This window comes from Thermoascus crustaceus (assembly GCF_041956765.1).
Source record: "Thermoascus crustaceus strain CBS 181.67 unplaced genomic scaffold VTN00scaffold_1, whole genome shotgun sequence".
Taxonomy (NCBI): Eukaryota; Fungi; Ascomycota; class Eurotiomycetes; order Eurotiales; family Thermoascaceae; genus Thermoascus; species Thermoascus crustaceus.
In genome coordinates this window covers 995,051-1,006,013 of record NW_027192527.1, presented here as the reverse complement: position 1 = coordinate 1,006,013, position 10,963 = coordinate 995,051, and the positions used below count along the sequence as shown (strand labels likewise).

The following is a 10,963-nucleotide window of genomic DNA, read 5'->3' as shown; positions in this document are numbered from 1 at the left end:
TTTCGACGGATCCGGGCCTTGCTTGCCCCTCGTGGGGGAAGGGGGGGGGGGGGGGGGTGCGCTTTCCTTCCAACCAACACCACCTCAAATCAGATATCAGCTCAGGAATATGCTCTGTATGTTACGACGTGAGCTAGGTATGTAGGGACATTCCATCTCTTCAACAGTGACTCCTCTTGTCGGTTCCTTCCCCGTGCAAAACTGTCATAATCATCGCCCATCACTCTCCTCTCAAGGATCTGCTCACGTCGATCACGGATGTGATCATATCTGCGCGTCAGTAGCCAGGAAATATGGACGAAGACATCTTTCAACCCCCTCAGTCGAACCACCGGCTCCACGACCCGTTGGTACAAGGACCACTTCATCTCATGGATTTCTTTGTTGTCTACGTTGTTCGCGACCGTCTCGTCGCCCCTCCATTCAATCGCAGCTTCATCATGGGACAGATCCAGAATCAAGGTAAGCTTTGGCAATATGTCATTTCGCGCGATAAAATCGAGCGTGTCGATCCAGTCTGCCGTTCCCTGTTGAACTGGTAGAAAACAGCTGTCGTCCATCTCCGGGAATTTCCATTCAATACGGTGCAGGTGTTTCACGCAGTCGACGGGAAAGAGGCCCAGGAATTGCGAATTCTCCACTTTCCAAGGAGTCATAGTCGGTGAGGAGGAAGGAGCACGAGAAGGCCAACAATCAAGTTTCAGGCTGAATACATTCCTCGAGTAAAACACGTACCGGGCCTGCTCCGTCATCGCTCGACTGGTTTGGAATAAGGAAACGGGTATCTGCCAGCATGTATAGACGGAAGAATATGCGGCATGCGTTGAGGGGCAATAGGAGGAACCTTCTGAACTCATGGGAACTGCGCCGCATCTGTTGAACACGCACTCCTCAAGGACGAAGGACCCCCTGTCTACTTTCCATGTGAGATACGATGGCGCGACAAGGTCAGTGCGCTCGAGAATTTGTAGCTGAATCTCCCGTGGAAGATCGGTAATTCCAACAGAGGCTTCAAGAATGCTTCAGCCGTTCCCCTTCCAGCAGGTGGAACCAATGTTGCGTACGCTGCTAAGTCCTGTAATCTTCGTCAAAAGGCCAATCGTTAGCGTCGATGGTCTTTCCAGAGTGCCAATTCCAACGACTGTGCCTGTCATGCAAACACGGAAAACGTATCCACGTGTGAACTTTGTCGAACCCAATCTATAGCGCCAAAAATAGGTATCCTCAGATGGAAACGAAGCGGTGTTCCATCTCATAGCTCGAAGATCTTCAATTGAAACACTCTCCGCATGCATTTCTTGGTTGTATTTAACCAGAACCCGAAATACAACCGGAATGTGCTTTGGGCCGTCTTCAATCTCAAACAGTTCCCTCATAGAGTCCGGAATCTCGTGCCACGGTATCTCGACATACTCATAGGTTATGTTGCCAGATTCCAGAGCTTCCACAAACTGTGGCCATTTATTTATCACCTTCTCCGGGTTGGTATCCTTCCTCGTGTTCGATGAAGGATGCTTGGGGAATTGGGAAGCAAAATCCCCGACCAATGCCACCACATTGTGGGCGAGAAGAATCTTTTCGTGCTTTTCAGCCGCCCAGATCATGAAGTCATATGGATCTCACGGCTCCAGTGAGTTGGCTTGGAGGAAGGGACTTTGCGAGCTCATTCTCTTGACGGCGTTGTTCTGATGCCGGGAGATAATACTCTGCTATTCTCTCCTCTAGAATGCGCCCGTTGCATGTCCCTGTGCTTGCGCACCTCGACATCCGTGGTGATGCTATCAATCTTGTAATCATGACTATGAGTATCTTTCAGCTTGATGCGACGATGGCGTGGGCCGCTGTCCCTGAAGAACTCGAATTGGGCCGTCATCACCCCAAGCTCTGTTGGATTTCCGGCGATCATCAGAATCAGAATCACTATCATCGTCCCCACGCGGAGTGCCCCTTAATCGTCCTCTGCGAATTGTTTCTGTTGATGGTTTGCTGTGATGATCGCTGCGATACCGTCGTGGGCGGAGGTAAAGCACTTGTCTGACGGTTTCTTCTCTGGCGCACTTCGCCAGCGACATTTCTCGCCTTTGGGCTTTGGGTTCGGATTCTGTCACGTGGCCATTTGAGTCTCTTCGAAATCTTCCTGCGAGCCATCTCCTTCCACATCTTTGGCAGTAATGTGGACGTCCCGCACGCCCCGTGCCAGCTCCTTTGCTATTACATCTGTTGACGCAGGCGTCGAAAAGAGATGCTCTTCCATTGTGGCTAGCGGTAGAGAAGAAAAAATGTCAATCACACTCGTAATACTCCTAAGTCCTGGGGAGTTGAGAATAGCAGGAGGTACATGTAAAGGGATGGATTAAATGCTTCTCTTTACGGTCATCGTCGGAGTCTTGCACAGCCTTGCGGTGGCTGCCAACTTGTATTAGGTAGCAAACGAGTGCCCAAGACTGTATCGATCGGATTCTGCTTCTGTGATTCGGCCATACATGCAGAGCAAGGCGCACTCGTCCCTCGACACTAACTCTACATGCTTCATCCCAATATGCAAGACATATCCCGTAACTTTTATGATAACGGGGCTTAGAGCAAAGCAGCAATCCGGAATACTCAAGTGCATCAAGTAACTTACCTCGATATGCTGCAAGCATCGAATGTTGCGAGGGACAGGGTGACACGTTGCGGCGGAAGGGGGGGTTGAACTGTGCTCGGGATCGACGGTTCCAACCTCAGCCTCGCCGGCAGCAAACAGCACCATATCATCCCAGACGACACTTGCATCGCCTCCTTCGAGCACAATCCAAGAGCTCACACAGGATGAAATCGATGAGAGCCATGGAAGTATATTGGTAAATACTTATGAATTGTGGGTCATATACTTACTTAATGCAGTAGTTTATTTCTCGCAGGCTATCGCGGATTTTCCGCCTTTTTGGCGTCGGATAGCGACTTCTGTATCTTTCGTTGCTTCGAGAGGTTGAACGCTCGGGTAATATTGGCGATGCAAGATGAGATTTCGGAGCTCGAAGAAGCTCTTGATGATTTGAATAAATCATATAGGAGGAGAGAAGCCCCCGACGTGAATAACAGTTCATTCGCCATGACGATCAGCAAGACCGCGTCGCTCTTTTACGGGAAATTCGCAGGAAGCTAGAATACAGTCTGCACACCTGCTCTAACACCCCTAGTTGGAAAATAAAAAAGATATACTTACTGAGATATCACAGACAACTTCGTCTTGCAACACATCCAGCTCAAGACGCGCGCTTCAGCAACAGCAAAGGATATCAGGAGCTTGAGGAATTGGTTGCACAACAATGACGGTGCGATCATGGCAGAAGAGCGGCGATACATCGACAAAGAAGAAGACCTTTTCTCGCTCGTGCCCAAGGACAGAAGTCCCCTCCGGCGCTTCTTCGAGCGATCATCCTTCCGCCTGCTCAGCTTCTGGGAGAGGAAACCGCCATCCAACCTGCCCATCCACGACCAGGACCACATCTACTACAGCTCCGATAAGCGCATCGACCAGTTTGTAACATTCACGATCATATCTGCCGGGCTCTGCATGCTGATAGCGCCGATCTCGATCCTGGCGTTTGTGCATAAGGTCGCTGCGAAGCTGGCGATCATCACTGTATTCATTCTTATCTTCCTGGCCATGGTGTCATTTGCGACGAATGCGAAGCCCTATGAGTCTTTGGCGGCTACCGCGGCGTGAGTAGTCTCGACCCGAAACCTTAACCTACGTCCGCTAATTGGGTGCAGTTATTCTGCTATCTTGATGGTTTTTTTCTTGCAGCTTGGAAGCTAGGATGGATATATATAATCCACACGGTTTTGGTTAGAAAAGAGGTGAAAAATGCTCATATAGTCGGATCATATTAGTACCGAAGAGCCGGCGATAACAGCAGCCGACGCAGGAGAGTGGAAGCGAGGTAAATAAACACCCCGAAGGTGACAAGAGAGAGAGCTAATATAACATCGGGTGGTAGCTTGACGCCACAGCCGAGCAAGAACCTTAACTCAATCACTTAAGATCCAAATATTGATGATCTGACCCTGTCTTCTGATCAAAAGGTATAATAATATCAACGCAGTCCATAAAACATTCTATTTTTTATTTTTATTTTTGTTTTTTGAGACGAAGCTCCATTAATTCTTTTTAGTTGACTCATCCACCCCCACGAACTGTCTTGACTTGCAGGTCCAGGCCGCTGGAAACACAGACGACAACAAACTCCTGCAGAAATAGCTCCTCCGAATAATCCACAAATAAAACATATAACGATCAACACGCTGTGGAATCTCAGACAGGAGTTTCACATGTGACCACCACATGGCAGGATCCGGAGTCTGGACCCCTGAGCCGGAGCCAAGACCCAGGGCCGCCGACACGCCCCGAAGAAGTGGAGCCTGTGCTGGGGCCTTGCGGCCTGAGATGGATCTTTTTTCTTTTTTCCTTCGTTTTTCTCGGACATGTGACTCAAGAATTATATTTTTATGACGCAGAATTTCTTTTTTGTTTGTCAGCTATTGCGAGCAACGTCTGTTCTAGACTCAGAACTACGGAGCATCGAGTGCCATATATAGCGTTTGGTGATTTTACAGGACATCTAATGTAGTTAGTACGGTCCACGGAGTTGCTCCGTAGTCATGCAGTCTAGGGCTCAGAGTCAACATGACACACGGGATGGCCCGATTGGCATCAGGGGTCTTCCCACGAGTCAGACCGAAGGCTTGTCAGGCACCGGGAGGATGGGATGACACGACCGTGGGGAAAGTCGGGAAAACGATTCCGCTGGCGTGCGGTTCCCAGGGAGGATCGGCGTTGCGGGGATGGGACGATGGGGGGAGAGCTACGGAGAGGGAAGTTTCCAGACGTCGAGCAGTTGGGGGAGAATTAAAGAAAAGCGGAGGCGGCAGCGTCGGCAAACGAGGGCTGCACAGGGCGTCTGGCATAAGCAACTCACGTGATTGGCCAAGGGGCGGGGGCGATCGCCCGGTGGATTCCGGAGGGGACCGGTTTGCCCCCTCGAAGTGCGGAGATGAAGCTCCACGGCCCATGCAGGGCTGGCGGTGCGGCGTGCTGGGGAGAAGGCGATCGTGCCTGGCCGTAGTCCCCGTAGCGCGAGAAGGTGGAACTCTGCGAACAGGACGGCGAGTCTGGCAGATAGCAGATTACCAGATGGGGAGCGATGCATGTGAAAGCCAGATAATGTGAGGAGTGTCGTCATCTCCGGCGGGCTGTCTCGGAGCCAGAACGCGACACCTCGGCTGGACTGCCCTCATGGCTGCAGATAATGGCGCATCCGCACGAGTACAAGTAGCGTACATATCATCTGTCGATAGTTCTCGCACCGGACTTCCCAGCAGTGTTCCCGTGGTACGTGGTAACGTAACGTGCGTCTCTCCCCTGCTTCTTCCCCAGGCTCCGTTCACGGGACCTGCAAACGGCCTTTCACCGGCACACGCAAAAAGAAGTGGTCTCAGTCGTGGAACAAACCGCCGGGACGACCCAACCGCCCGGTGAGCCCCCGGAAAATCAGCAAACATGGCTCCACCGCCTCAACCCCTTCTCCAGCCTCAGCTGCCTTTATCTACGACGGGATCCTCAGGCTCTGATACCTCCTCCGTCGTGCGAGATCGTCTCTCCAACATCTCCTCGCACATCATGGGCTCAGCTAGCCAGTCCATCTTCACCGCGGCCATCGTGCCGCAGGCCCCGGAGGATCCTCTCTTTGGCCTGATGAGGGCCTATCGCCAGGATACCTTCGATAAGAAAGTCGACCTGGGCATTGGCGCCTACAGAGACGACAACGCGAAGCCATGGGTCCTACCGGTCGTTAGAAAGGTGCGTTCTCTTCTCCAGACCGCTCCGTCTGGCAAAGCTGCAGTGACAGTGTTGAGGTCCTCGTGATGTTTGCGGCGTTCTAAATCGAGACAACAGGCAGACGACATCCTGCGCAACGATCCCAACCTCAACCACGAATATCTGCCTATCGCAGGTCTTTCAGACCTCACAGCAGCGGCCCAGAAACTGATCCTGGGTGCGGACAGTTCGGCCATCAAGGAGAAACGAGTATGTTGTGCTCCATACCCTTCCGATTTTCCCCGCATTTGTAATCCCATCGCAGAAATTTCCCTATGCCAAGGCCTTCTGCGAGGCCGACAACCCGTTTTCTTCCCTGCTTCCGATTCATTTTTTTTTTACCAGCACAGAGGTAACTGTGGGTGTCTCTTCTTTCTGATCGATATAGGTCAGTTCCGTTCAGACGATCTCGGGAACCGGTGCAGTGCACCTGGGCGGCCTCTTCTTAGCCAGATTCCACCCGATCCAGCCCCCTCCACACGTCTACCTCTCCAGTCCGACATGGGCGAACCACAATCAGATCTTCTCCAATGTCGGACTCCTCATTGACAATTACCCGTATTTCTCCAAGAAGACCAAGGGCCTCGATCTCGATGGCATGCTTACTGCGCTCCGGGAAGCTCCTCCCGGCTCCATCATTGTCCTGCACGCCTGCGCCCACAACCCAACCGGTGTAGATCCCACCCAGGAGCAATGGAAACAGATAGCTGCCGTCATGCGCGAGCGTCACCTCTTCCCATTCTTCGACTGCGCCTACCAGGGTTTCGCGTCAGGTGATCTCGGGCGGGACGCGTGGGCCATCCGGTACTTCGTCGAGCAGGGCTTCGAGATGTGTGTTGCACAGTCCTTCGCAAAGAACTTCGGTCTGTATGGTGAACGCGCAGGTGCCTTCCACTGGGTCACCAGCCCTGGGGTGGACGCGACGGAGTCCAACCAACACGTAGCTAGCCAATTGACAATCCTCCAACGTTCCGAGATCTCGAACCCACCCGCCTACGGCGCTCGCATCGCAGGCCTCATCCTCAACGATCCCGAGCTTTTCACAGAATGGGAAGAGGACCTGCGCACGATGAGCGGCCGCATTATCGAGATGCGTAAGGGGCTGCGTCAGCGACTGGAAGCAAAGGGCACTCCGGGCACCTGGGACCACGTGACCAGTCAGATCGGGATGTTCAGCTTCACGGGGTTGACGGAGACCCAGGTTAAGATCCTTAGGGAGAAGTGGCACATTTATATGGTGGGTGCTTCTTTTCTTTCCCACTCGTCCGTATCGACTACTGTTTGCCCGCCCGCTGTCTGTCCTTTCCCAATTTCGACGTTGGCGTCTCCACACTCCGGTTCTTCCTTTTTCCCTCCCACCAACCCCCGGCAAGCCTTCTGGCATCTGCCATCTTCCCCATCTCCACTGCTTGCCCACCCCCGTAATATACCCCGCTTTCTACGCAGTAGACGTGCACTTTTGGCACATGTTTCCTTGGAACGCTTCTGTGCCAGTCTGCAGGACCACTTGTCTGCTGCACCGCTTTGACCACTTCAACCCACATTCAACTTTTGCTGACTGATTCGATTATCGAACAGACCAAGAACGGACGAATCTCCATGGCTGGCCTCAACTCGCACAACATTGACTACTTCGCGGACGCGGTAGATAGTGTTGTGCGTGAGACGACGTCATAATCGTCGTACGATCGAGGCACGAGTGGCGTTCTATCCTCGTCTTCTCATGAATTCATGAAACGCTTGCTTGCTTGCTGGGTTTCTATTACGGCTTAATTCAGTAGTCTCTCTGGTATGACGGCGGGATTGATATCACAGACAGGTTAATCACCCTGATGGTTTAAGGAGCATTCTGGCATGGTCCATTCTTTATTGGGGGTTTGTTTTTCCTTTCCTTTTTCTTTCTTTTCATGGGCAGATTGAGCCGCGGGAAAAATTCAATACCATAGATAGTAGTAATATGAGGTTCGGAACGGGCCCTTTGGGCTCTTGGGGCGCAATTCATTCGGTACTTCTAGTTTTTCTGGACATTGTCTTATTGTTCCATTATTCCTCTAGAATGTATAATACACCTTTACGATTCACAACTGCGGACATTACACCGCACGTGGTGCTATCCGCCACCAACTGCCGTTGCCCATGCAGGCTGTCTTGAAACTCGACCGAGAGATGGAAGGAAAGGAGGATGCTCCCAAACGCTCCCCCCGCCCTGAACGAATGAAGATTGATGCGATATTAATTAGTACACTGATTGAGAATCACAAAAATTGGATATACTATTGGAGTATAAAGTAGAAAGCTTTCAAGACAAGAGTGTTAACGTTCCCGTTTTGTTCAGCATATAATCCGTGCGATTCCTAACATTGAGCATTTTACGTGTGTATGTCTAACAGCGCTTGATAGATAACTGGAATCTATCGCCTTAGATAAGATGGGATTGGATTGGATTGGATTACATGGCATTGCATCATATCATATAGATAGATAGGTACTTATATCTCCTTCGATACCTACCCTGCACCGTGACGGTCAACGCATTAGAAGCACAAGCAGCAGAAAAGAAAAAGAGAAACTGCTTAGTTGAGAGAAAAGGGCCATGCTGTGCATAGCAAGCAGTATGGTGATGAAAATGTGTGGATTACCTTGTCAAGTAGGGCAGATCATATCATATGGATGCAGGTATGTACATTAGCATTAGACGCGGGAGTTCTATGGTACTCAGATGGCATGACTGACTGCTGGAGTACAAGGTTGGAATCCTGCAGGAACAAATAGGTAGTGTTGCCTTTTTGGTTCAACACTGATACTAGGTCTCTTTCCTTGACACGCTTAGGGATCAATCAACTGCTGAATAAAGAGAGAACTGAATTGCATAATGAGGCAAACGTGAATCATTGAATCTTCTTATCCTTGTGCTCGACTCGACCCTGTGCTGCTGCTGCTGCTGTAGCTGCTCCTGCCTGGCCACTAAGGTATCCGCCCAATTGACTCTAAGTACCTTAAGATAGCAGAAGAAAGAAGGCATAGACGTCCTGTGAGAAGTGCAACATGATCAATAATTGCCATGTAAATCAATGGTTACAAGATACAGATGTGTGTGCATGTTATATCGCGAGAAATCTCGCGTCTCTCATTTTGCTTGGAGATTCAGAAGGCAGCAGCAGGGGCAAAAGCGACAGCTTGTCTAACATATTCGCTAAAGCCAAGTTAAGAGAGATGTAGTGCTAGAGAAGCTTGAGAATAATAGTGGCACGGATACATTTCAATTTAAACCCACAAACTTTTCCCAGAATTATGTATGTATGTATGTATGTATGTATGTATGTATGTGCATATTACAGTCCATCAAAATTTACATGAGAACCAGATACGGTACAGTATGAGCACCGGCGGTTTCGTGACTGAAGGGAAATGAACATTCCTTCTAGTTTTCTGTGTAATTATTGACCAGAGTAGGTACCTTCTTGAAGCAGAAACATCGGGTTTCTACCATCTGCTCCATCGATGATTGCGATTCATTCCATCCAACATGGCGGCCGGGACTTTGGAAGCTGCTAAAGAGAAATAGATTGGATAATTGAAGACAATTACAGCGTCTGAATGATTGAAAGCTGCATTGTGTCTGCATCCAGGTGAACATATCTATATCAGGAGTGTTAATTTTTCTACAAGGCCCTCAAATTCTATTCGTTGACGCAGCAGAAGCTGTTCAATACATATAGCACTGTACCTGAGGTATACAATGGGGTAGGAAACCATCTCCTCCGATAAATTGCGGATCATTTGGAACTTGTTGATTACGCTGTTGATAGCGGAAGGGATAGAAATATTAATCCTGTCCATACTGAAACAGGAACAACAAGCCCCTGGATGTCTAGAGAAGCTATCTGGTAAGATGACTTGAGGAATATCTGCCTATACCTAGGTAATCAATATACCAGAAATAGAACTAGGTACCTAGGCAGGCAATAGTAACATTGACAAATATCTAAGCAAGAACTGAACATATGCAAGTTCATAAGAGGCTGGATCCATGGAAACAAATGTGCGACAGTACAACCTGACAAGAGATAGCCTTTGTATACCTAGGTAGCCATAGCCACACTATATGAAGAGAAAGACGCGACCTCATGGAATCTATTTATTGCATGCATATGATGTATACTGTACTGTGCAATAGGTAGGTAACTCTTAGACAGGCATAAAACATGACCAAAGGTCCTGTTGAAGGCACTTTCCCCAACAACCTCACTTCATATGGTTAGTAACTTAGGTATCTCTTGCAGATTGCCCCGATCTACTGTACCCACTGGCAGAAGTGAGGGTTTCTTGCTGCTTGACTCCACCAGCCTTGACCGCCTGGATCCATACATGAAGCTTCTAAGTAGAAGGTAGTTATAGAGACAAAAGGATCACCTAAATCTCATCAAGCATACATACGTAGTCAGGGTTCGGATATCCAGATGGCCGCAGATCCAAACAAGTATATAAAACATTTAGCATAAAATACCCTGTAGTGCATAAATGGCACTAAGTCCTTGTGTTACTGTCACGGGAGGCCGAAAACTAGGCCAAACTCGTGGGGTTTATCTTGAGGAAGAGGAAACAAGCGATACAACTTGCCTTCTAAGTCTGATTTTGAACCGGAAGTTCAGAATGTATGAATATCTAGATTCTTCAGACAGCTGTATAGGCTGGATTGACAGACAAGTTGACCACAGGGTCCTAATCCCCATGGCTAAGGAGCGTCCTGTATACATGATGAATCCTGTCCGGAAACACCTATCCGCTGGATCACAAATGAGGGTGGATCGAAGGCTTGCTTGGATCGAGATCCCTAATGGATCGATCCGGGGTTTTCGATCCATGATCACGTGACGGAGCCTCTATCTTTCCTTTGCTGACTGCGGGCTGTGCCGTAACTATGTTAACAGTTACAAAGTCATCTGGCCTGCGGCCCATGGCGGGGAGCCTCGGAATAATAGGTGCACCAAGGAAGGACACACAGATAAATCATAGATGCACATGACCAACCCTGATCACCTTGATTATACTGATTATAGTGATCATAGCGATCACTGGGGATATGTCAGACTGTGCAAA

At 49.6% G+C, this 10,963-nt stretch overlaps 5 protein-coding genes across 5 annotated transcripts; 3 read left to right on the top strand and 2 right to left on the bottom strand.

Annotated features, from left to right (window-relative positions):
* Positions 1 to 101: 101 nt before the first annotated feature.
* Positions 102 to 752, bottom strand: VTN00DRAFT_352 (uncharacterized protein; the record flags this gene model as incomplete). Its single annotated transcript, XM_069429846.1, has 1 exon — positions 102 to 752. The coding sequence occupies one exon, from the start codon at positions 750 to 752 to the stop codon at positions 102 to 104; it is 651 nt and encodes a 216-aa protein (XP_069291060.1).
* A 161-nt stretch (positions 753 to 913) lies between these two features.
* On the bottom strand, positions 914 to 1,604 carry VTN00DRAFT_351 (uncharacterized protein; the record flags this gene model as incomplete). Its single annotated transcript, XM_069429835.1, has 2 exons — positions 914 to 1,075; positions 1,329 to 1,604. The coding sequence occupies 2 exons, from the start codon at positions 1,602 to 1,604 to the stop codon at positions 914 to 916; spliced, it is 438 nt and encodes a 145-aa protein (XP_069291059.1).
* Positions 1,605 to 1,726: 122 nt separating this feature from the next.
* VTN00DRAFT_350 (uncharacterized protein) lies at positions 1,727 to 3,712 on the top strand (the record flags this gene model as incomplete). Its single annotated transcript, XM_069429824.1, has 3 exons — positions 1,727 to 2,021; positions 2,728 to 2,835; positions 3,222 to 3,712. The coding sequence occupies 3 exons, from the start codon at positions 1,727 to 1,729 to the stop codon at positions 3,710 to 3,712; spliced, it is 894 nt and encodes a 297-aa protein (XP_069291058.1).
* Positions 3,713 to 5,281: 1,569 nt separating this feature from the next.
* On the top strand, positions 5,282 to 5,524 carry VTN00DRAFT_349 (uncharacterized protein; the record flags this gene model as incomplete). The annotated part of the gene is made up of 1 exon (XM_069429812.1): positions 5,282 to 5,524. One exon carries the CDS (start codon positions 5,282 to 5,284, stop codon positions 5,522 to 5,524), a length of 243 nt encoding a protein of 80 aa, XP_069291057.1.
* Positions 5,525 to 5,545: 21 nt separating this feature from the next.
* On the top strand, positions 5,546 to 7,540 carry VTN00DRAFT_348 (uncharacterized protein; the record flags this gene model as incomplete). Its single annotated transcript, XM_069429801.1, has 4 exons — positions 5,546 to 5,845; positions 5,942 to 6,073; positions 6,252 to 7,100; positions 7,442 to 7,540. 4 exons carry the CDS (start codon positions 5,546 to 5,548, stop codon positions 7,538 to 7,540), a joined length of 1,380 nt encoding a protein of 459 aa, XP_069291056.1.
* Between the last annotated feature and the right edge of the window lie 3,423 nt (positions 7,541 to 10,963).